General features: G+C 39.1%; 1 protein-coding gene across 1 annotated transcript in view; it reads left to right on the forward strand.

Moving 5' to 3' along the window:
* The window catches only part of LOC122148208 (ALK tyrosine kinase receptor-like), a 183,387-nt gene that overhangs the window by 151,834 nt on the left and 5,564 nt on the right, over positions 1 to 25,989 (forward strand). The window contains exon 2 of the mRNA XM_042774434.1: positions 18,423 to 18,536. Coding sequence (XP_042630368.1) covers positions 18,423 to 18,536 — 114 coding nt within the window. The remainder of the gene's footprint in view (positions 1 to 18,422; positions 18,537 to 25,989) is intronic.

Consider the following 25,989-nt stretch of genomic DNA (forward strand, 5'->3'; position numbering starts at 1 on the left):
GTCGTTTCACTTTTAAAAGCTGGGCCTGTATTGCATTAACTCCATGATTAGGGCGGGTGCAGGGAGGCGTAGCGCTACATCACATCCACTTTCATATAGTGAGGGTATTTTATTGATGGATCATGTTTGTGTCATAGTATTCTAAATGCCAAATACACTACCCCATCTCACTGATACTAAGGCTGGAAAATGGCAGGTTTGATACCCTTTTAATATAGTCAACATCTTGAATGTTTTATCTGGTTCAGTTAGGTATTCTAAAAGAGTGGATTTCAACTGGTGAGCCTCTAACAAATAATACGACACAGGTTTGTTTAAATAGGATAAATTTGACAATGTTTGTTTTTAAAATGGTCATGACATGAATTTTGGGTAATGCTATTTTAAGGACCAATTCTTACGCTTAAATAGCATGCATATTACTAGCATATTGGCTGTTTATTTTACTTATAAAGCACATATCAATGCCTCTTTCTGCATGACCATATTTTAGATCCTTTAATTCTATCCCATACCTTAACTTAAAGACTTAGTAAGGCAATTATTAATACATATCAATAAACAGCAAATTAAGAGTTTATTGAGGCAGAAGTCATACTTAATATTTAGTTAATAGTGAGACCTGGACCTTAAAATAAAGTGTGACTGATTTATATATATATATATATATATATATATATATATATATATATATATATATATATATATATATATATATATATATGGAAGCTTGTTCTCAATGAACCTCATAAATATATATATATTTATAAGGTTCCTTGAGAACAAGCCTCCCTAAGGCTTGCCAGTAAATGACCAGTATTATGATTGGCCAATGTGATTGCATGATAAAATAATCAGCACCACCTTGATTTTGTGTATTTTATCAATTTAAAACCGCCATAGATAAAGCATTATGAAACCGTTTACTTGCAATGTCGCTGCAGTCAGATCTAATACAGTTGCTTCATCTTTTAACAGAAGTTGTGAACTCTTCAGTAAACTATCTGCAGTCAAATGTTCTGAACAAACATATAATCCTCCAATGTGATCTTGGACAGTGTTATAAATAAACCCTTAATTTCTTCCTGATGACAAGATCCTTCTGAAGGCTGTACAGCGGTGCAAACATGCTGTTCAAAACAGACGTACCAAAGCAAGCATTCTTTTTCTCTTCCAGTAGCTCAAGTACATGAAGTATGTCAGAAATTATTTGGGCATCGGTATATTGACTGTTTGTAAACTGCATAATTGCAAACAATGATGTGTTTTTGCTTTTGTCACATTGGGTCGCTTATGTCCAGTGTGATAAGGTGTCAGTGACTTAACTCCAGTGGTACAAAGAGGTAAAAGTATTCATTGATATCATGCTCTAGAGGCTGTCATGTGCAGATATATTTGCCCATTTTATGTCACAGATCCTACAACATCCAAATGATTTTTATTTATTTATTTATTTATTTTGTAGTGAGACAAGATTGATTTTGTTCACTTTTGCACAATAAACACTTTGGCACTGTGTTTGGTGGTCATTTCTGATGTAAAATCTGGGTTCTGAAGCAGGACCAATGCTCTAAAATGAAATAGATTTTTCTCGCTGTTAAATGAAAACATTAAAGTTAAATTTAAACCATAAGTCATAATGTAAGACTTGGTGAGACACAATAAGGCTCTTTAAAGCTCTGGTTTCTCTGCTGTTTTCTTCCCAAATGCACAGATGTCACGTCATCCCATGGGAAGGTGCATTAATGATGCACATTAAATGCATCAAAATAAGTTTAAAATACTCTGACATTTAACTTTTGAGCTCATGTGCTTCATAATTTATAGTGATTTCTTGTACGGTCTTTTAAATAACTCTAAAGGGAAGGGGATAAAACAAAACATTGGTCTAATTGAAATGTTGTGAAAACTGAAATATTTACAAGACATGAATTCCCAGTGTTACTAATTTGCATTTACATAAGAAATTACTTTGCCATAGCCAAATGCGCTCAGTCATAAAATGCATTAAATACCAGGTCCTCATATTTTCATTAATTCATTTTAGATGCCGCTCATTAGAAATACAGTTTGTGCTTTTCAGTACAAGCAGAAACATCTGCAGGAGTGCAGGGAGTGTATACAACGTTCCCCTCAGTATGTTAGTTCTCCCATTCATATAAACGTATTTTACAGTAGTAAAGGGCTGCATTATTGCTGCTGTCTTTTAACCATTCAGAGGTAAATAAACCACTCCCAGACTTCCAGATGACTGGTTTCATTGGTCGTTTCTTTGTAATAGGCAGTATAGAGACTGAATTCAGAGCTATGAATGTGCAACAATTAGTCCTAGGCACAGTTTGAGTGCTATAAATAAACATGTTATACAGACTTCACTGTGCTTTCATTAGGAATCGGCAGAAGTATGGTGTGCAGCGTTAAGTAACAAGAGTGGGTGGGCTTTGTAGTTCTTTGACCCACTAATAAAACTCTAAGAACTATATAAAGAACTACATTAATTTTACCTCTTACGCATATTGAGAGGTTGGCTGCAAACATCTGGTGTTCATTTGCATAATTGTGCAAAGGGAAGAGGAAGAGGCTTAGGGGATGTTTCAGCCATTAAAAAAAAACAAAAAAACTTTTTTTGGCCATTTTGGCTGTTCATTTACTGTATGTGGCAGTGGCATTTTGGGGGCCTGAAAAGGCAAACTTTTGAAATATATATTTCAAAGTGTAAGTTTAACATTATTATCTTTGTGTAAACTACAAAAATCAAGCATTGTATTAGTTCAGGCAGGCAACGTCAGTCAAGCTCACATCAGCTGATAGTCAGCTGTTCCTGACGTGTACCAATCCAGTTTTGACACTTATCACAGCGGTGCATTTAAATTCCATTCTCCAGCATCTCTTCTATCACATTGCTCCTCCAACTCCAACTGCACCTAACTGAACCTATAATAATCTGATTTTTTTTTCTCCCTCTCTTCTTTGTATACAGTTCACTATATAGCGAGCATTCTCTGGCATGTATTTTGTATTTTCTACAACTCGTGAAATTGTGAAATGTAATTATGTATGCATATACTGGATCTGTACTGACTTGTTGCTCTCCCTGCTCTGTCCAAGCATGGCTGCATGGACAGGCGTGGGGAGTTTTGCCCAGAACAGAACTATACTGCCAACACTAACTGTATGCTATATAATTGTAATAAATATACAGTACTTTAATGAAGTGGACCTGACTGAAATGAAGATGTGTGAAAATGGCCAAGTAACACACTGCTTGTTAGACTTTGGCAAGGCAGATTAAGTTAATTTGTATAGTGCATTTCACATGCGCCAGCAATTTAGCTTTGCTTTCTCTGGCAGCACAATATCAACCGTAGCCTTAATGTCTTGCACATATGGCAGTTGAAATTTGCTCTTTTGACCTTTTACAACAAGTATCAGTTGCTTTGGAACATCGGGAAAAGACATGAAGATATTAGACTCATTCCTGTCCTGCTTGTGTCCTACAGCGCTCTGAATGCGAAGAGTGGTAAATATGATGGCAAATAAATTTAATATAATAAATGTGCTACTAGCCGGCCACTGTCTTAAATGAATGACTAGATGGTGGCACATCTTTCACACAGGCACAATTCTCACTCAATTTTCCACTTTTACATATCGTTCTTCATAATCATTTAATTTCTCTGGGTGATGTTTTTCTGGATACTGAAGGTGTGCCACATGGGCAAAGCATGATAAATATTTGTAGCATATGGAACCGATGTCGGCCACTAGGGACACCTGTCTGAACACCAACCCCCTCCTCTGCACACTATTTTGTGTTGGATTTCACCACTGCATGACCATGAGAGATTAAGTTTAGGGTTTGTCCTAATTTACATCGCCTAATTGTCAACTAATTCTCTTCTTTTTCAGGGTGGTCATGCAACATAGATGCCCAAACCCTATCATCACCATCTCATCACCATTGTCGTGCACCACTTTCAACATCATCATCATCATCATCATCATCATCATCATCATCATCTATGTACATATTCAACATCAACACTGTCATCATCCTCCTTAGAGTTATTCGCACCTCGTTGCCAGCTACATCATTATGGTCACAGATTAGCTCCACTGTGGAGTCATTAAGCTGTCAAACCTTTTGAGTATCTGAATGATGAGGTAGATGTTTTTGATTTTCACCGCTCTAATGGCTGTTGGGTAGACTACTGGAGTGGAACACTAGGACAGATGTTCTCGAAATGAATTAATGGCCATTGGTTAGCTTATTTTCACAAAATATAAACGACTTCACTTCACAAGCAATGATTTAAGGAATAGATCGCCTCATTAGCTTTGCAGATCAATGGTGTATCCATGCCTTCAATGACTTCCTCAACATCAAAGGCAATGGAGATGAACGGCTGCTTGGAGAACAAACATTTTGGACTATTTACTTGATTATTTGCGATAATAAGCTTTCCAGAAAAATCTAAACAATGCGTTAAATGTCACGTTCTTAAATCTGGTTGAATCTCATTGCTTCATTTTACATTCATCCTTTGCTGACACTAATTAGATTACAATAGGGGTGCAACACAACAGCATTTGTGGAGCACACAAAAGGTGAAAACAGATTTTGTAGGTTCATTGGTTGTGTTGTCAACTTTTTTTGATCCACAAACATTCTTGTTTTGTGTCCCCCAAGGCCACCGTATTAGTCCCATTAAGTTGGAGTCATGGTTCGTGGCACATTGTCTTAAACATCATAATGATCAGAGAAACATGAAATCGATATAATCAAATAAGCCCCATTATTATTATTATTATTATTTCCCATTAAGTTGGAGTCATGGTTAGTGGCATGAAATCGATATAATCAAATAAGCCCCATTATTATTATTATTATTATTATTTTTTTTGTAAACAGTTTATAATTATTGTATACCACATAATTGCTGATAATATTTGAATTAGGCTCTTTGGGAAAAAAAAAATGCTTTTGAAATATTTTCCACCATTTTAATAAATTTAATTCAAATTTTTTCTTAATTAAAAATACAGTAAAAAATATAAATATTGTGAAATAAAATTACAATTTAACCCAGAATATTAGAAGGATTTCTGAAAGATCCTACAATTAACTGCAGCGAACACTAGATCTTCCACCACGGTACAACATTTAATTTGTGATGTGGAGCACTTGGGTCTCATGAAACATGAGTCCGGATAAAAGAGTTAAAAAAAAATGTAGAAGCAAGCTAAAATGTCATACAGTAGTTGCTTCAGTTACCATTATGAGTTAGGTATATTGTACTGTAGGTGGTTATTTTCAAACAATAAACATTTAGCGCCAATCACCGGACTTTAATTTCCAATCTGCTGCAATACGTACAACAACCAACGTGATAAATCGTTGCCAGATTCAAGTTCATCTGTTCTATATAGAACCAAACATACTTCTAGCACCACTGACTGGACATTTTATGTTGAAAGTGTCACAAAATGTAGAGGCAAGCATTTTTTTTTTTTTTTTTTTTTTTTTTGTGTTTTTATGTTGAGTGTGGGTTGATTATGGAAGAACCTTCTGGGATTTACAGTATAAAATACTCATAAGTTCAGAGGTTCAAGGCCAGCCTTTGAATTTGTTGCTGTTGTCAAAATGTCTTCAAGCACTATTACTATGACAGAAAGCAATAACATTGCTGTCACACATAAATTGTTCCCACACCTCAACCAGTTTAGTGTAGATTTCCCTGGCTAGGGCTCCTCCGCTAAGACAGGACTGGAAAGACGGATGGATGGTTGAATGGATGGAAAGGGGAAAACAGAGATTGTACTGTACCTTTCCCTTCACGATAGAACTTAAACTGTGAAAGTTACCGGTTTTTGGTGAACCAGTACTTTGCGTTTCTGTGACAGTGATCATAAACCAGAACTCTTTTTATGATGGATAAAGCCAACCTTACTATTTTACATTAAGTAAGGTGACATTTGTGACCAACTTGATGCAGAGCAGAACATCTACAAAAAAAAAAAAAAAAACACTTAGGAACAAATAATTAAATACTGACTTCATGAGTCAGTTCACCAACACAGTTTAATTCCTAAAAGCTTAAACACAATTCACAACCCTCATGTTCTGTTTAGTCATTTCTTCTGCCCTTCATGAAAAATGTTGCATAACCGGTTTGGAGCCTCCGTGACCCTGGATATTAAGTATGAATGAGGGCAATGATTTTTTTTTTTTTTGTTCTTGTTCTTCTTATTTTCTGACTGGTGTACACGCAGTGCAGATACATTGCTGCCAGCTGTCTACTTTAATCTGTTTTACTGTATTTGTACATAGTGTGTTTTTAATAGGATCAGACTGAACCCAAGGGGGGTAGGGGTTTGGGGGAGGAATTATTCAGCTAAAAATTCAACATCCTGTACACTATGACATATTGTGGCACTCATAGTAAGGATCATTGCTTACAATACCATGGAAAATAACAAATATAAATTATTTGCCACAAAATTCTTTCAAAGATTTTTGTGTCACCCATATGGCCTTACTCCCAGAAGCTGTGTGAAGCAAGCCAATCAGATAAAAATTTCCTAAACTAAGAAAGTGTTCCAGTTTTGTGTGCAATATGCATCAGCAAGATGAGTGGTCTTCCGTTTGAGACTGTAATCCAACTGGCCTTTTATTTGCTCTCCAAAGCCAATTCTGCTTGCATTTGGCGAAAAGACGACTGTTAATTTTGGACATGGTATTCTGAATAAACAAACCTGAAAATAAATCTTGGTTATGATCTATTCCAAATGTTACAGTCAACAGGAAAGACTGTTGTCAAACAGCACCGTCCCATACCTTGCTCAATGTAAACAATTTCTCAATGTGAACAGCAAACAATTATGTTTGACTACCCACATATTTGACAAATAACTGCTAAATTTTTAATCATAAGTAAATTTAATTTATGAAAAAAAATAATGATGATGATGTTGATTCATTATTATTATTAGTAGTAGTAGCAGTAGTAGTAGTATTTAATTATATTATAATTTATTATTGTTTAATTTTGAATTTTCCATCTTTATTATAACTATACAATTTTAATATATATATATATATATATATATATATATATATATATATATATATATATATTTTTTTTTTTTTTTTTTTTTTTTTTTTTTTTTTCAGAGACTTAAAACATAAAATGTGACAAGCTTAGTTTTAGGTCACCTCTTCCAAATGATTTTGTAACCTTTTGGACAAAGCCACTGTGCATTTCCTATCATGTTATTACCTTTGAGATTAGCTTGGTAATTAATCATGCTTGTTTAATTGGATTTCCTGTAGCTTAGCCTGTTCATATGGGAACGCTTGAAGCAATGCATTGATCATTGGATATGAACTGATAAGGGCCGACTCAGTTCTCAGACTCCAGTGATCCATAACCCCACTGATAGGTCTGACTGGAATGAAGGAGTGTATGTCTGTAATCAGGTGCAAACGTGGAGGTCAGGTGACTCTGAATCCACGTGTGCAGAATGCAGAGGAAGTCCAGTCAAGCTCCTGAAAGAAATCAATGCTCCTCTGTGGCAGCATCAGTGTTTAATTCAGCCCCTGACATTTTTTCTTTCTCTTTTTCTTTCGCTCCCTTTCTTTAGTCTTAGGCTTTGACAGGAATTTAATGACCCGCCAGGAGTGGATGGGTAATCAATTTATAAGAGTCTTAATGTATGTATCCACATCCAATCTTAATTAAAACAAATGGAGACAGCTGCTGTAATATCTATGCTGTGTTGCTATAGGAATGATGGGCAGAAAAAATGGGTCATGGGGGTTTGCGTAAACCCATTCAGAATTCAGGGCTTGTCATAAAAGGCTCTAGTCTAATTTCCCTCTATTTTCTCCTATTTTTCGCCTTCCTCATTTTCTGTGACAGTCATGTCTGAAGGACACATAGGTGCGATTAACATTGCAGTTCAGAATCTGATATTATGTGTGAAATACTACAGCTTCGCTCAAGTGCTTGGCCAAACTGAAATTAAAGGACAGGCTCTCAGCCTTTGTCTGTTATATTTTGCTGCTAGAATTATAATGTGACTGTAGTTCCTCTTCAGTCGGTCACTCTCAACGTCACGTCGGTGACTGATGAATTGGGATCTCGCTTCAAGAGACCAGTCTACTTCGAGTGTAAACCAAACGAGCCAATGGACATTGCCATGCAATGATTGCATCCAGCTGCTGCTGATCACAGCGTGAGCATAAAAAGGCAGCAGGTGCTATGCATACCAGCTTTTCGCATCGGAGCCAAGTGACAACATCGTTCTGCTCCTACCAGTATTCCTGTGTGAACAGCGAGTTCAACGCGCTCTTGGAAGCTTCTTGTGTTGGCGGACGGGGCTTCAGTGGTGGTCGTTCCTGTATCAAGTGGGTTGCACACTTCAGGCTCCACTACCCCCTGTCTTGCTGCAAGCGGCCCTTTCCCCTGTGTGTCTCAGCACGTAACAGATCATTTCCCTGAAAGATCACTTTCTCTAAAAGAGCTTACACGGGTGCGTCTTTGTAAAGACGACAGATTGTCTTTTTAAAGATGCTGTTTCACCCGTGCATTTCTGGATGTGGTCATTACCTGGCGCTGGGTGATGGATCTAGTGTTTTTCCTGGCTGCAGCCAGGCGAGGATTACTTCTACCAGTGAGCACAGGGACCTGGTGCTCCGGCACTTCAGCCAGTTGGGTCTTCTGGACAACTGGGAAAAGAGCAAACTCTCCCCGATGCAGAGGATCTCTTTTATTGGTAAGGAGTTGGATTCGGTCGAACAAACAGCACGCCTTACAGAGGAACGTGCACGGTCGGTGCTGAACTGCTTGAATTTGTTTGAAGGGCAGGACAGTGATCCCACTGAAACTATTTCAGAGGCTCCTGGGGCATATGGGAGCTGCAGCGGCAGTTATGCTTTTTCATATAAGACCGCTTCAGCACTGGCTTTATGGCAGAGTCCCGAGGTGGGCGTGGCAGTGCGGCACTCACCGGTTCCAAGTTACACTGGCCTGTCACCAAACTTTCACCCCGCGGTCAGACCTTTCATTCCTCCGGGCAGGAGTGCCACTAGAATAGATCTCCATGCATGCTGTGGTTTACACGGATGCTTCCACCGCCGGCTGGGGGGCCACATACAACAGGCATGCGTGTCGGGATTGTGTGGACGGGCCCCCAACTGCACTGGCATATCAATTGCCCAGAGTTGTTAGCGGTGCACCTTGCCTTGAACCGTCTCAAAGGGCACTCACGAGGCATGCACGTGCTTGTCCAAACGGACAACATGACGACCTTTATGTATATCAACCGACAAGGTGGTCTGCACTCCCGTCATATGTCGCAACTCCCCTGCCACCACCTCCTTTGGAGTCGGAAGGTCCTTAGGTCACTTCATGCCATTCACATTCCAGGTCTGCTCAACTGTATGGCCGATGAGCTTCTACGAACTACACTCCCAGGAGAATGGAGACTCCATCCCCAGATGGTCCAGCTGATTTGGAGACGTTCAGAGCCGCTAAGGTAGACCTTTTTGCCTCTCTAGAAACCTCTCACTGCCAGTTGTTCTACTCCCTGACCGAGGGAACACTTGGCACGGACGCACTGTCACATTGCTGGCCGTGGGGCCTGCACAAGTATGCATTTCCCCCAGTGAGCCTTCTCGCACAGATGCTGTGCAAGGTCAGGGAGGACGAGGAGCAGGTCCTGCTTGTGGTCGTATTGGCCCACTTGTACCTGGTTCCCCGAACTAATGCTCCTCACGACAGCCCCTCCCTGGCAGATTCCTCTGAGGAATGATCTACTGACTCAGAGACAGGGCACCCTGGGGCACCCATGTCCAGACCTCTGGAAACTTCATGTCTGGTCCCTGAACGGGACGCGGAAGTTCTAGGTGACCTACCCCCAAGAGATAGTTGATGCCATCCCTTCGGCAAAAGCGCCATCAACAAGACATGCTTACGCCTTGAAGTGGAACTTGATCGTCGAGTGGTGTTCTTCTCTGGTATCTCTGGTGCTCAAAACACTACAGCAGGGCCCATTTGCACTTTTGCGGTCAGTTAAGCTAAAGTTTATATGAATGAAAACTCTGCTCCTGCTTGCACTGGCCTCCATCAAGATGTTAGTGAACATGCACGCATTTGCGGTCTACGATTCGTACCTAGAGTTTGGGCCGACTGACTCCAAGATAATCCTGAGGCCCGGCCTGGCCAGGCACGGCTATGTGCCCAAAGTTCCCACTAATCACTACTTACTCAGGTGGTGAGACTGCAAGTGCTGCCCCTGGAGAAGGCAGACCCTGCCCTAGCTTTGCTTTGTCCCTTCCGAGCCTTGAGATGCTACGTAGACTGGACACAAAGCTTTAGGACCTCAGACCAGCTCTTTGTCTGTTACTGAGGCCGGCAGAAGGGGAAGACCATATCTAAGCAGAGAATGACCCACTGGATTGTGGATGCCATCACCCTGGCTTATCAGGCACAGGGTGTGCCCTGCCCACTCAGGTTACGAGCTCACTCTACTAGGAGTGTTGCATTCTCCTGGGCGCTGGCTCATGGTACCTTGCTGACAGATATTTGTAGAGCTGTGGGTTGGCCGACCCCCAACACATTCGATAGATTCCATAGCCTTCGTGTGGAGCCGGTGTTCTCCTGTGTTCTCACCTCAAGCACAGCTGGGGCAGCTGTGGCCTCTTGGTTACAGGGTTGGACTTGTAACCCAAAGGTCGCAGGTTCGAGTCTCGGTGCTGGCGGGTGTTGTAGGTGGGGGGAGTGAATGAACAGCGCTCTCTTCCACCCTCAATACCCATGGCTGAAGTGCCCTTGAGCAAGGCACTGAACCCACAGTTGCTCCCCGGGCGCTGGATATATAGCTGCCCACTGCTCTGGGTGTGTGTTCATGGTGTGTGCACTTCTCACTGCTGTGTGTGTGCACTTGGATGGGTTAAATGCAGATCACCAATTCTGAGTATGGGTTACCATACTTGGCAAATGTCACGACTTTCACTTTCACTTTTCAAACGGATAGAAGTATTGAGAGGCCTCGGTTAGGGTCGGCTTGCTAAAACCACTCCACAGAGTCTGTACTGTAGACCCTGTTGAGCTCCTCCATCCGCTCGGCAACCAGATGTGGTGGAACGTCTGGTGCCAGGGTCTCACTCGATGAATCCATGAGAACCAGCAGAGGTCTGGGTTCCATATGTAGAGACCTAAGTGGATCCCTTATGTGTAAAGTCCACGGTATAGCCTCAGAGCCCGTGTTTCCCCGGGAGTCTTCTGGCATTTCCAAGAGGGTTACAATCACCTCTCATCTTCCCTATGCACCTAAAAGGATGTTCATATGTGTAAGTGCTTCCGAAACCTCCATCGGGAAGTATGGGACTTCCGCAACGTTCCTGTTCCAAGTGGAACGTGTATGTTTTCCCAGTGTTATCCAATCTCACTGAGTGGGTAGTGCTATGACAACAGTGACTGTTCTTCTTGTTGCGAGCCCGGTTACTTATGTAACCCTCGTTCCCTAAAGGAGGGAAAGGAGATGTCCCATCACCACAGCTGTTGTAGCACCGCTGAGTGGTCGGGTTCCGGGCTCAGCTCCTCAGCGAAAACCTGGTATACGTTGCACCTACTGCATTTTTATGCTCACGTTGTGATCAGCGGTAGCTGGATGCAATCATCGCATGCCAGTGTCCATTGGCTTGTTTAGTTTACACTTGAAGTAGATTGGTCTCTCTAAGCGAGATCCCAATCCGTCATTCACCGACGTGGCATCTCTGTTCCCTCCTTCAGGGAACGTGGGTTAAATACGTAACTGAGACGTTATTTCACCGATGCTTTTGTTCAAAAAAACATGTTTTGTTCAAAATGATGGCGTTTAGACCCATCAAATCATTTATTTATGCATTTGCTCACTTTAAACGTTTCTTTTAATGGTGAAATATATCTGAAGATATCAAGTTTTTCAATTATGTTTCGGTTTTTAAGATGTTAAGCTTTTACTTTACTACTATAGCTATCATACATGTACAAAGTGTGTAAATATAAATAGTAAACTTACGATGGAACTCATCAAGTTGTTGAAGTTAGCCCTTTTCAGTTTTGTCTAATGCCTGATGCAAAATTATCTATCTGCAGTGCTCCTTTGTGGAGCAATGAGAACACAACTATTTATCAGATAAAATGATACAAGAATTAATGAAAGTGGAACAGTGCATTGCCTTGTGATCCCTTTGCCAAAAACAGCCTATGATACATATCATCCATGACTTACCTGTATGTTCTTATATTTTGTATGTCCCTCACACAATGGTACTTTGTGCCATCTGCATATGGCTTACAAATTTAAGGCGATTTATAAATTACATATTTTTATCATTCAGCCCTCCACCATGTCACGATCTGTGATGGCGAGGAGCCCAGAGCGAGGAATGAGAGAGAAACGTGGAGTACAAACAATAATCTTTAATCCAAGAAATAACAGGGGAATTACACACAATCCAACAAGTAGACCCGACAAACACTAACTGATTGGACTGGGGCTTTTAAACACAGGATAATGAGGGACTAAGGAGACACACTTGGAATCAATTAACAATCAATATGAAGGGAGAAACTGGGTCACAGGGAGCAAAACAGACACAGGTCCATAATCCTGACATATCGCCCCCCTTCTGGAAGGTGCGTCCTCGCACCGTAGATACACCTGGGAGGGGGCCGTCAGACAGATTTCAGGGAGGAGACGAAGGAGGGAGGAGACAGGAGAGACTTGGAGCAGGAGGAGTCCAGCTGGACCAGGCCACAGCCATAATGACGGCCCACGGTGGAGCCGAGGGAGGAGCCATGGATGAGGAATGGCTGCTGGACTGAGGTGGAGCTGAGGGAATGAAGGAGCCTGACGGAGCCAGAAGGACAAAGTGACAAGCCAGAGGAGTGGAGCCTCGGAGCTGAGGGAATGAAGGAGCCTGACGGAGCCAGAAGGACAAAGTGACAAGCCAGAGGAGTGGAGTCCCGAGGCGCAGGATGGTCGACACCAGACCAAGGAAGAGCCTGGTGGACTGCTGGGCCACGGCAGAGAGGAGGGAGCTAGAAGAAATGGTGGAGCCGATGAGTCAACAGGCTGAGGTGGAGTCCAGGCCTCGTGTGGTTGAGGGGTAGTTGGGGGAAGGCTGGTCCACGTCGACACTGGAGGATGGCAGACCCTATGCTCGCACCGCATAGATGGTGGGCTGAGGGTGAGCAGAGGGGCTGCCAGACGACGGGAGGAGGAGGCAGGAGTGGATGGGTTGTAAGGGGATTTGTGAGCCTCCAGGCATTCAGGGCTAAACTCTGAATCAAGAGTTTTCTCTAGGCTGAACACGGGAACAGGATTTCGCTCTGGAGGAGCGGACACTTGAGGGCACTTTCTAGGAGTGGGCACTGGAGGGCACTTTCTAGGAGCGGGCACTGGAGGGCGCTCTAGACTGGATTCGGGGCTGGAGCCATCTAGTCTTCATTTTGGCACTTCCGCAATGCCATACTTAGCTCACCCTCACCCGTGGTGCAGGGGGCAGAGCTCCTCTCTGCGCTCACACCGTACGTGGCTTTCTCCATCATGGCAGGTGTTGTTGCCAGCACACACACCTTGCCTGACGTCATCAGTGGCTCTGGCTCTGTGGCGATCCTCAGGACTGTCGCTCCATGCGGCGATGGCTTGTCGGTCGTGGCGGGCTCTGGCTCTCTGTCAGCGATGGGCTCGGGCATGCGATCCATGCATCGGGGAGATGGTGGGCTGAGCTCTGGGTTGGGAGTGGCACTGGCGATATACTCCTGGGAACCGGTGGGGAACAGAGATTCATTTCTCACCAGTGTCCACTCCACAAAGACAGCGAATTCCACTCGAGGGTCATCTGCAGTCGATGGCGCTCTACACGCAGTGTTGAGGCTGGCGTCATAGAATGCACAGAGTGCATCGTCCGGATAGGTGGTGATATGGGCAATAGCCAGAAACAGTCTGGTATGACCCTTGAGTGATTTTTCCCCCTGCTCCAGCAGGAGTATGATGAATTCAGCGCAAAGGAGGGGATCCATTAGGTAAACACTACAGAAACAAAAACACTGAGAGAAAAACGAAAAACAAAAACAGAGGTTAGACATGGAGGTGACTGTTTCGGTCGGGTGATCTGTGATGGTGAGGAGCTCGGTGCGAGGAACGAGAGAGAAACGTGGAGTACAAACAATAGACTTTAATCCAAGGAATAACAGGGGAATTACACACAATCCCGCAAGTAGACCCGACAAACACTAACTGAATGGACTGGGGCTGTTAAACACAGGATAATGAGGGACTAAGGAGACACACCTGGAATCAAATTAACAACCAACATGAGGGGAGAAACTGGGTCACAGAGAGCAAAACACACACAGGTTCATAATCCCGACACACCAGTGCCCTCTCTCATCGTGTTGCTGGTTAGCCTGTGGTCTGCCTGCGCACGTTCATGTGCTTTGGAGAGTGATTTGCAGGGAGGATGGGATCTTCTGCTTTCAAAGCTAGCTTTCTATTGCAAGCCTTTCTGAAATCACCTACCTTTAAGTGGAATGTTAGTCTGTGATGACTTTTGGTCTGTTTCTCACACAACATTATTATTTAGATGACTGTCGATATAACCTGACAAGTTTAATGCATTCCTTATATTATACCTTTATGATTCTTTTAGTATAATGATTTAAGTTTAAAGCACCACTCACTTTTACCGCTTTACGTATTTCTCTTTTTTGTTGTTTAATTGTTGAATTAAAATTATTGTTTGTCAGAATAATGACGGTGAGTAACGGCAACAGGATTTTCACTTTTGGTCCTTTCAGTTATTACAGTGTTTACAGACTGAATTTATCTGATGCTTTTTTTAAAGACCTCTTAACTGTCCAGTCATATGTCCAGTCATATCACCTTGGCCTGTGGTCTGATATTTAAGAGGATGTGATAGGAGAGAAGGTGAAACTCCCACAATGGCCCTCTATGGGTAATTGAATTTATTTCAGGATCACCACACTGCCACCAAACAAAACCCATGAGAACAGCACTACATCGTGTGCTATCAAACATGGTTTTACTTCACCTGGTTGTGCTTCTTATCAAGCATGTGTTTATTTATTTATTTATTTAGAAAGAGTGTTGTGGCTGAGCAGGCCTGAGATTGGAGCACTGGTGGATGACGAGAGATGAGGGGTGAGTGGGTGCAGAGCTGAGCCTCATTGATCAAATAATGGAGAGCTCATGAGTTCTCAAAGAAAGAGGAGTAACCAGCCTCAAGTAGTCACATAACAAATGGAAAGCATCTTTTGACCACAGGCAGGATGCATTTTAAGGACGGTGTTTAAAGAATATGCCACAGATCCGATATGCTCATGCAAACATGGTGAAAGCTTTGTGAATTACCCCTGTAAAGCCTGCCATATGGAATAATTATAAGATATTTATTTATTTATGTTTCATATTTCATATACATCAACCTTTTTCAATGGCTCATATAGCATAATATGTATAGTATAGTATATCAACCATATGGTATTTATTTTTTTGTATAATATGTATAGTAAAGGAGATGTCCCAAGAAGCTAATTATACAATTTGGTGCAGTTGATGATATTTATATGACCACAAAGTAAAATGAAATAAAATGAGATTATGATATATTTGTAGCATTATAGCAGACTACTTAAATGCATACATATATTAGATTTTATTACTAAACATCTTATTCATTAGTTAATCCATTCTACATTCACTATCAGCGTTGATCATTTTCAGCTGGTAAGCCATATGTGAATTGTCAACAAAAGTAACAATTGCAAATATGCATAAAAAAAGTTGTTCAACATTTGAGTTCTTGAATGGCCATTAGTGCAAATGTCAGAAACACAGAAAACATGCCATACTGGCTACATCAGGCAAGGTTTCATACAAAACTACCCGATGCCAATTGGGATATACCATGCAATCATGCTGCAACCAATGACCAACTTCTGACTCAACCGATGACGTGACATAATAAACTTAAGTAAGGAATTTATCTTTTGTTAAGCCCATTGTTATTAAAACGACACTGACCAATATTGTTCTAGCCATTTTTTTCTTAACTTAATGCTTATGTGATTACATTTTTCTCAAATATAAAGTTTTTTTTTTTTTTTTTTTTTTTTTTTTAATTTAATTTTTCAATTTTTATTTATTTTTTTGTTTTAAGGTGAAAATCTTTTAATCATTTTCTGTAATTGTTTTTATGTTATTATGTTTAAGTGTTTGAGTTTTTGTCTTTTTGTTACTGTATGACTTATTTTTTTTTCTCTTTCTTTTTCAGAATTGCATGATGTAAACTTGCAATTCAGACTTTTCCCCTCACAATTTCAAGTTTATATCTCGGAATTCTGACTTTTTTTCTCACAATTATGAGTTTATATCTCGCAATTCTGAATTTAATGGTCAAATCATTTTAAGTGAAACAACCTTCCAGAGAAATACATGAATAGTCATTATTAGATTGTTTGAAAGTTGAATAGAGTTGAAAGAGGGTAGAGCAAAAGTCTAAGAAAATAGTAGAGGGGGTAGCAACTAAAGAGTTTACAATACTGTAGTGAGTATAAGGTAAAATTTACTTAGTGAAGAGCCAGATGACTGGTTGTTGTGAACAATATCACCCTGAGAATGTCAGGAGTGTTTGGGGAGCTTGTTTTGAAACAATCACTACCAGTCAGGCCCCTGGGCCCTGTCTGTAGCCCATGTTTCTCAACGATGGTCAGTTGAATATGCTAGCACTGGTCTCTGCTGCACTTTAATAACTACTCTTGAAAGTTGTTTTCTGTTTACTATTGATTATCTCCTAATGGTCATTTGGAATGATTAAAGAGTATATGTGTGCATGTGCTCCTCTGAGGCACTATTAAGTATTGGTTGAATAATTTCTTTTCTTTTCATTACTTTCAGCAAAGACTAGAATGACCCCTGACAGAGCTTAACTCGTCAGCAGTTTTATAGACTCCCTTTGCTCCCTCCCCAATTTAGCTTCTTATTAATTGGCCTGGTTTGGAAGGTAGGAAGAAAAATCAGGGTATAGCACACTCAAAGAAACCTGTTCCCTATAAAATGGCTAAACATTACATTTGGCTGCAGATGATTGTTGTCTGACACTTGAATATAGCTGTAATATAGTAACTGATAATTTTGTACTTTGTACTCTAAAGGTCTAAGGACTAAAAATGTTTTCCTTACCTTTGAAATGTATTCTGGTAACAGTATTCATTTTATTGACACTCAAATCAAATTCCCTGATACTTAAGCATAGTAATAAAGTCAAATTATTCAAGTAATCTAAGCCACTGCTGATTCGTATGGTGAATTTTATGCCAAGCTTTCACCTTTCATCTATTCACCTGAATATAATACTTAATGGTGCATGTGACACTCTTCAGTCTTAAATCAGTTTCCAATTTTGAAGTTGATAGTTGCTCCAAAAGTGCTAATGCATATTTATTATTAAAAAAAAAAAAAAAAAAAAAAAACTTATGGAATGAGAATTATTTCCAACAATTCAGAACATGTACTGTATGCCTAACAACTAACTCTTTGTTTCAATTAGTGTGTTAAAGTTGGTGGGCAGAGCTACGGTATAATGCAGAAAATAATACACAAGTTATAAAAACTAAATACAGAAGATATAATGTTTATTTGTGTTGATATAAATACTGCATAACCTAAGGGAACCCGCAGTGGTTCTTGATCCACATATTAGCTTAGACAAGCAGTGCTCCATAAACAAGTGATCTGTGTCAGCAATATCTTTGCAGGTATGTAATTAAGGATGATTAAAACAAGCAAACAACTAAAGTAAAACTAATTAAGGCTGATTATTATTATTAGTATTATTATTATTATTATTATTATTATTATTATTTGTGAAATACAGACTGTTATGTGAAAGAGAACATTGTGTGCATAAAATACTGCAATTCAATTTTAAAAGTACATTTTAAAGCTTTATTTGCAATGCATCTGTGTCTGTGTGTTTAACTTTTTTGTTAACTGGTTAACTGTCACTTTATTTTGTGTGTGTGTGTGTGTGTGTGTGTGTGTGTGTGTGTGTGTGTGTGTGTGTGTGTGTGTGTGTGTGTGTGTGTGTGTGTGTGTTTATTTTCACTTTAGAGTTTGGTACTGTATTTTCTAGTAGGCAAAATTGTTCTTTTACGCTCTCAATTTTCTGTGTGGGAGGTTTTAGAGAAAGCTGCCCTTGGAGAAAAGTTAACCCCAGAGAGAGTTTGAAATGCTCCACAGATTAGATAATGCCTCTACCACATAAAGTTTAACTTCTTCAGTCATTTTCTGACACTGCAGTATATTTGCAAAGGCCCTTGATGGCAAACTCTACTTTTGTTTTTCAGAACGACCCTCATCCCCAAACTCAGGAAACCCCACCGCCGCCCCCAAATACTGGAACTTTTCTTGGATAGCAGAGGACGAGCTAACGTTCCCTGAGGATCCTGTATCATCTTCAGGTAAATCGCCCTGTATCAGTAACATAAAGCTTCTTGACCTCAGAGACAAAGGCAGCCCGTTTCAGGATGTGATGCGTGTAGGCAGTTGGTTGTCAGTGTGAATAAACGTCCATTTCTCATTCCCTACATGCTCTCATAGCTTTTGACTGCCTGGTCTTGAACTTGCAGTAAGCATCAAGCTTTAAGGATTACAAATGATGTAACAAGCCACATCTAAATGGATGTTTTAAAGAAGATAGCCCAGAAACTCTATCATCCTTGTGCACTCAATGCATTCAGAATCTTCCGTTAAGATGCATTCGATGCCTTTATATCTTGGTTAAGTGCATTGCTGTTGAGAATGTTCCAAAGTGTAATCTACAATAAGCGACTACCTTGTGGTGTATTATAAGATCATATATATTTTTTTAAAGCAGTTTAGATGTCAGCCTTGAAGGGAAGCAGTATAGTGATATTACAAGTCATGGGAATATAATTACTGCATATAAATGTGCAAGAACATAATATAGTACACATAACATGCTATTTGAAAGATAGATTAGCTTTCTTTTTGAAATATGTCACTGGTTTTCTAAATTTAAAATTTTCTAAAAGAATTTAATTAATAAAATATGATAAGAAAAGGCTGGGGAATTGTTAAAAGTTAGTTTGCACATTTGGTTCCATAGGGGAATGAATCTAAATCCGCATATCACCTGTGAGAGCTTTAATAAAACTCTTTGGAGCCTTGTTCATATCAGGGATAAGCAGTGAATGGCTTGTCAGTTATCCCATAGGGCTCAGACAACAGTGAAAGTCTCCCAAGAACCACAGTTTATGTCAGAGGTCAAACTGTCTGCTATAATTTAGCTGTGCCATTGCCAAGAGCTGTCACAAATGGCAGTTTATGCAACACTTCTTCCCTTCCGCCATAACCCTCAAATCTCATTCCCGCTTGTGTCCAATTCAGGATGACTGACATGTGGAGATTGAAGCTGGAGTGGCTGTAGCTTGAGCCCTTTCAGACTGGGTAATTAGTGTCCCTCCACTGGCCATGCTCTCCTTGATTTATGTTTGGCGCCGGAAAGCTGATGATGTCTGCCATCCATCGACATGATTCAGACAGTGGGGTGGTCTGGATTTTTAGAGTCTGAGTAAAGCCCGCTATGCACTCTACGATTTTTTGGATTGCTTTAAAATAATACCCTGGCAGATTGTACAATGTGATCTCAAGGAGACACGTAACATATATATGTGACGTGGCTGTACGATAAACTGTAGCTAAAACATTTAGCCACAATTCGTTGACAGCCACTCATAGACTGGATGGGACAAGTTCAAGGCAACAGACCAAAATCGAATGAATTTGATCACCATACAAGCATTAGTTCATTTAAAAATAAAATGAACAAAGTGGCATCAATGAATTTGAAATTACAGTACGTGTTTGTAAAAAGTGGCACTGTGAGTGTGGGAGGATTTTGAACAGTCAGGCTTAGCATGGTACGGCACTTTTAGTTCAGTGTGAAACACCTTTCTATTGGTTCCTCTGTGGACGCAAGCCGTATAGAGCTGTCACACTATAGGAGCGTGAGCCAAATTTTCGGACACTGCCAGAACTTTGTCAGATGCCAAGACATCTATGATCATGTCATACTAGGCAATCAAAGACTCAACATAAATCCTTTTGGCTGTGTGTACACCAAAATATATATATATATATATATATATATATAATATATATATATATTTTTTTTTTTTTTTTTTTTTTTTTATTTTTTTTCATTCTGAGACACTTTGGATGTAATGTGCTGGACACATCGCAATGAAGTGTTGCAAGCATTTTTCATATCAATATTTATAGTAGCCAAGGAATCCCGTCTGGCACAGACATGAACACATGGACACAAGCAATATTAACTTCTCCTCCTTTGATCTTCAGTCGTAGTACAAGTAGGATGGTTGATCAGTGTGGTATTTGCCCCACCCCTCCTCCACTGTGATTGGACGGATTAATAAAAAGTGACATTGATGAGTGCTTTTACCCAAAAGTTTTACTCAAAGTTGAACATTCTTCAACCCTCTGCACCAAGAAAAAAAAAACATGAAAAAGACATTTTGCCACACTGCTGGCATTTTAAAAAAACGTGGCGTTCCCACTGAAAACAACTGGAAAAATTCGCTATTCTCTGGGGAAATAAAAAAAATAAATGTTTTGGTGGACACAGCCTTAGGATTCCAGAAAAAAAAAAAAAAAAAAAAAAAAAACTTTCAGTTTGCACTGGACTGTCCTTCTTTATTCCATCACATTCACAATTGCAAAAAACATGTTTTACTAACGTCACGCCTCCGATATTTACAAAAAAGAAAGCCTCCCGAGGGTATACAAGTCATGCTTATCGGTTTATGGAGCCTGACATTGCCAGCTTTGATCTAATCTGTGAAGCAAAGCAGCCGCTCGGTCTTGAGTTCACAAATGAACATTGTGCCGCTCTGATGTCACAGCGATGTCACTGCTTCCAGTCTCCCCGCTGTTCAAAAAAATCACCTCAATCTCTACACCGAAATCATTTTGATTCGACACAGATAGCTGAACACAACATGGCCCGAACTGTAATGGGGCACGCAAAGCTCCAATCTTCTCCCGGCTGCAGAAATTTGCAAATTAATTCAAATAGGGCCGTTGGGAGAATCAGACACGTTGGCTCAGCTGAGCCCTATGTTTTCAAGCAGACAAACAAGGAGAAGTTGCCCTCAACAGAGGCGAATGACGTGCGCCACCACTGGAAAAATTATAGATTGCAAAGTTTCCACAGCATCTGTTACATGCTGGTGTGTATTGCACCCAGTGAAAGTGTGGCAGAGTGGGGCTTGGCTGAACGCTGCCATCACCCAAAACACCCAGCACTCCAAATCAAGATTGATCCCCCACTCCACGGCCATGACACCAGGACTAATACTCTCTTTTGTTTTCCCATGGTTTTCTGCCAAAACAAGCCCCTGGCACAACTGGCATGTATGTGTGCCAGGAGACTGGTGGCGTTCGGCCGGTGGAGAGAAGGCTGTGAATAGAATAAAATAAAACAAAAGTCATTTTAGCTCACCTGTGGTCAGTAGTTACAGTCACATATAACCAGATGTTGCATGGATTGGCTGATGTGTTTGTTTTGCAATTGGTTGAGATTGAGAGGGATAATCATCAAAACATTAATTTATGAATTAATCCTAAGCCAGCTGTACAGCAAAATAATAGCACAAAGATTTGTACTGGATCAAGCTTGATCCTGATTCAGTGTTTTCAGAATTGGATCTAGACTTTATACACCTTTACTGAACATTTTCTTTAGCAGCTTATAAGAGATGTGACAAATTTTGGACAATCCTTCAACACAAATCTTTTTCAGTTTATCAATATTTTGGGGCTATGTAAATAGCAGAGCCCTTTTTAGGTTATGCCATATGTTTTGGCTTAAGGACTCTTGGGTCATTGTCTTGTTGCATCAGTCAACCTCTCCAAAGCTTCAAGTCATGAAACACTGTCCTGACATTCTCCTGTAAAATACACTCTTGAATTAATTATTCTTTCAATGATCATATCGTTTAAAGACCATGAGTCAGCAAAGCAGCACCAAACCACAAAAAGATTCTCCTGTTACCACACTTCTCATTTGGGAATAAGTTTGTATGTTGGTGTGCAGTGCATCTTTTTCTTCCCCTATAAACAAACTATTGTCCAGCGTTTTTTTTTTTCTTAGAATTTTTATGGAACATCTAAGTGGTCTTGAGAAAATATGAGACATGTCTCAATATTATTATTATTATTATTATTATTATTATTATTATTATTATTATTATTATTATTATTATTATTATTTTTGCAGCAGTGGTATTGTATGTGATGTCCTTTCACACCATTTCTGTTCAGTGTTTTTATGAGAATTTCTCCCAAGTTTTCTTGAGGTATTTATTGTTATTCTTGGGTTCTTTGCTTTAGTTGAAGATCAGACCAAATCAGATTGATTGATTGATTGATTTAAACATGCTGCAACATTAATGCAATTAATGTCAAGCAAGTAAAAGTGCACAGATGGATTCATGCCAAATGTATTTGTATAGAACATTTAAATAAAATAGTTTAGGCTTGGCTTTTAATAAATGCTGTTTATAATGACTAGATTTCACTTTATTTATTTTTTTTATACTTGCATTTTACATTACTGTTTTAAATATCATTAAATTTTAATGATTTGTTGGGTGTGAAGGAAACTAAAATGCATTTTATAGTAGTTATAATGTTGGCAAGGGTTTTGTTTGAATTACTGATAATTTCTAAATGTTATCATAAAATGTGACATACACCAATATTACTTATGTCTGTCTGTGTGTTAGTGTTTTTTGAATTTTCTCCCCTTTCTTTTTAATTTTTTAATTTTGAAATTTTAAGTCTTGGTGTGACTTATTTTCCTAAAAATGTGGTAATTAATGCAGAAATTGTGCATTTGGCCAGGTGTTCTGGGTGGCTGCAGGGACAAAGTTAGGTGGTTGTTAAGGTGTTCTAGGTGCTGGCTAGCATGATAATTACTCTGGATATTCTGGTTCCTTGAAGTGTCTTGGGTGCCTCCTTCAATTTCAATCTAGGAGATTTTGTTCACCCATTTTATAACGAGCCTGACCACTTAGAAAACAAATAGCACACCTCTCCTCTTCAAGCCTTTGAGGAACAGTTGCATTCTTTTTCCATAACACAAACAGCGCAGGATGAGTTAATGACACTGATGGTTAATGATTTCTTCAGATTATATAAGATTACAATATTGTGTTCCTGTAGTAACTGGTAGTGGAGCTACCAATGCCATTGATGTGCATACATATTTTCTCTTTATTAGTTCACATGAATAATATTTACACAATTATGCAACATAATAAAGCTGTTAAACATAGCATCTATAATAACAAAGTTTTATGGTAGTCACATATTCTTATAAAATCAGCCAGTCCAAGTTTCAACAAATTATGTCATATAATATAGACACCGTCTTGTATAATGCTGTTTTAAGTAACTCTCTTAATGTTTACAGACTCATATACTGAATCTGGACCCAGTGCAGCTGGCACTCATCTGTACATTTTGTTAATAGATCCTCTGGGCCCACTGTCATAATATGCTGGAATGTGAGATAGTAAAAATTGATGGTGCAAGATATGACTTCTAGGATCCTCTCCACACCTTTCAGATACCCTTTCAAATTGCTGAACATCATGCTGTATCCTGCTGCCAACTGACGTAGAAAAGACTACATGCCACATTTAGAAACAGAACTCATCTGAAATGAAATGACAGTTAGATTGATTTCCATCAGAGGTCATATATATATATATATATATGACAGTATATATATATATATATATATGTATGTGTGTGTGTGATATGTTTTATTCTATTAATCCTTTCCATATCATTCTGTGTCTTCTCCATCTGTCAACACTGACTCATGACTCATGCATTCACCTGCTCGGTCCTCCTCAGGGTATCTAATGGGGCAAAAGGAAACATGGGGTGGACACAGTCCATAAAGTGGTCAAACGGATGCATAAATATGTTAATATATCAAAATAATGCCAAAAAATAAACAGATTTGTCATTCTGCTAATGGACTTAGTGGATGTTTATGTGTCATGGTTCATGCCATGCTGGCAAAGATTGGACAATATATATATATTATGTATATAGCTATATATATTATATCTATATATATATAATCTATATATATATATATATATATATATATATATATAGTGTAAATGCAGAATAGAATAGAATAGAATAGAATAGAATAGAATAGAATAGAATAGAATAGAATAGAATGCAAATATTTTTGTTTAAAAATGTAACCTCATTTAGTAGCTGATATAAGTGTCTTATGCTCATTAAGGCTGCATTTATTTGATTTTAATATACTTTAAAATATAATTTATATTTCTGTGATGCAAGGCTGAATTTTCAATGTTGAAAACAGTTCTGGTGTTTGAATGCTTGCTTGTATATTTATTTATTTAAACACATTTAACATAGTTGCTGAATATTTTTTTTTCTTCAAATATTGCTACAATAGACTTCTATTTTGAATTAATTATTTTCTGTTTTTATGACTGATTATCTTTTATTCATCAAACAATCCTAAAAAAAAAAAAAAAAAAAAAAACAGCACAGTGGAGAATAGTAATTTACAACTTTTATAATGGGGAAATATAATGGCAAGCAAATTATGACCAAATTGTCTTTTTTTGAGATTTAAAATATTCCTGTAAGGTAATTACTGCCCATTCTTACTTGTTAGAATCAAATAGAATACAAATAGTTTAAAATGTTACAAAACAACAAAGTTGAGCTGTCCAGTTTTTTGTTGGCTCGCTGTGAGCGGTCATTTGTATTCGAGCGGTCCCCTGGCAGTGTTTTAGCTAACCTCAATGTAGAACCTAGCTCTCAATCTCAGTTCGTGTGATACAGGAGGCCGGGGTCACTCTGACATTACAGCCTCATTAACTGAATGCACACTCTCTTTATAGGTCTTCCCGCCACCAAAAGCAAATCAAATGGTGCATCTACAATGAACTAACTGCAACACCTAGAATGAATAAGTCACGTAATTTATCCCCTGCTGAAGCAATTTAGCCTTGCCAGCTATAGTTGTATTGTGCCTTTTCTTTTCCCAATGTCATCAGCCAGCAAATTCCTTTCTGTGTGTTCTTTCTATGCATGCAAATGTGTTCAATAATTTTTCAATGAGATAGCAATCACAAATTTCTCAAGTTATTTTATCTGTGAATTTACAAGACCTCTCTGCAGCTTATTTAATTGTTGACCTTGATTAAGGCATACTTTCAGGTCCGCTTTATCTGGCTAAGACCTGTTCAAGTAGATGGAGAGCCTGTCTAACCAACATGACAAACCACAATTTATTTTGTTTTGATGTGCCATTTATAGGTGGGTTCATCTGAGAAAGATCTAATCTAAGTGTGGAAAATCGAATAAATGGCAACTGAACAGCTGTGCCCAAAATGCTCAAAAGTATAGTAAAATGCTTTGAGTAAAAGACTTAAATATAAAGTATAAAATCTCAAATTTGATATTAAAGAAACATATATGATTATTAGAAATGTAGAAAACGTAATAATATTGCCTAATATTTTTGTGGAAACTGTTTATTTATTTATTTGTTTGGTTGTTTATAATTTTCAGAATTCCTTGATGAAAATGTTCAAAAGGGCATCGTTTATTTAAAATATAAATCTTTTGTGACAATATAAATATCTGTTGACAAACTGAAAGCCCCCCCCACACACACACACAAAAGGTTGTGTACATTAATTATATTTATACAACAGTTCTTGTGGTTTGAAATCTGACTGGCTGAGAGCCTTTCCAGGCGTGCACAATTCTAGTAGTGACAACAGAACTCCAGACAACGGTTTT

The sequence above is a fragment of the Cyprinus carpio genome, chromosome A17 (genome assembly GCF_018340385.1).
Source record: "Cyprinus carpio isolate SPL01 chromosome A17, ASM1834038v1, whole genome shotgun sequence".
NCBI classification, from domain to species: domain Eukaryota; kingdom Metazoa; phylum Chordata; class Actinopteri; order Cypriniformes; family Cyprinidae; genus Cyprinus; species Cyprinus carpio.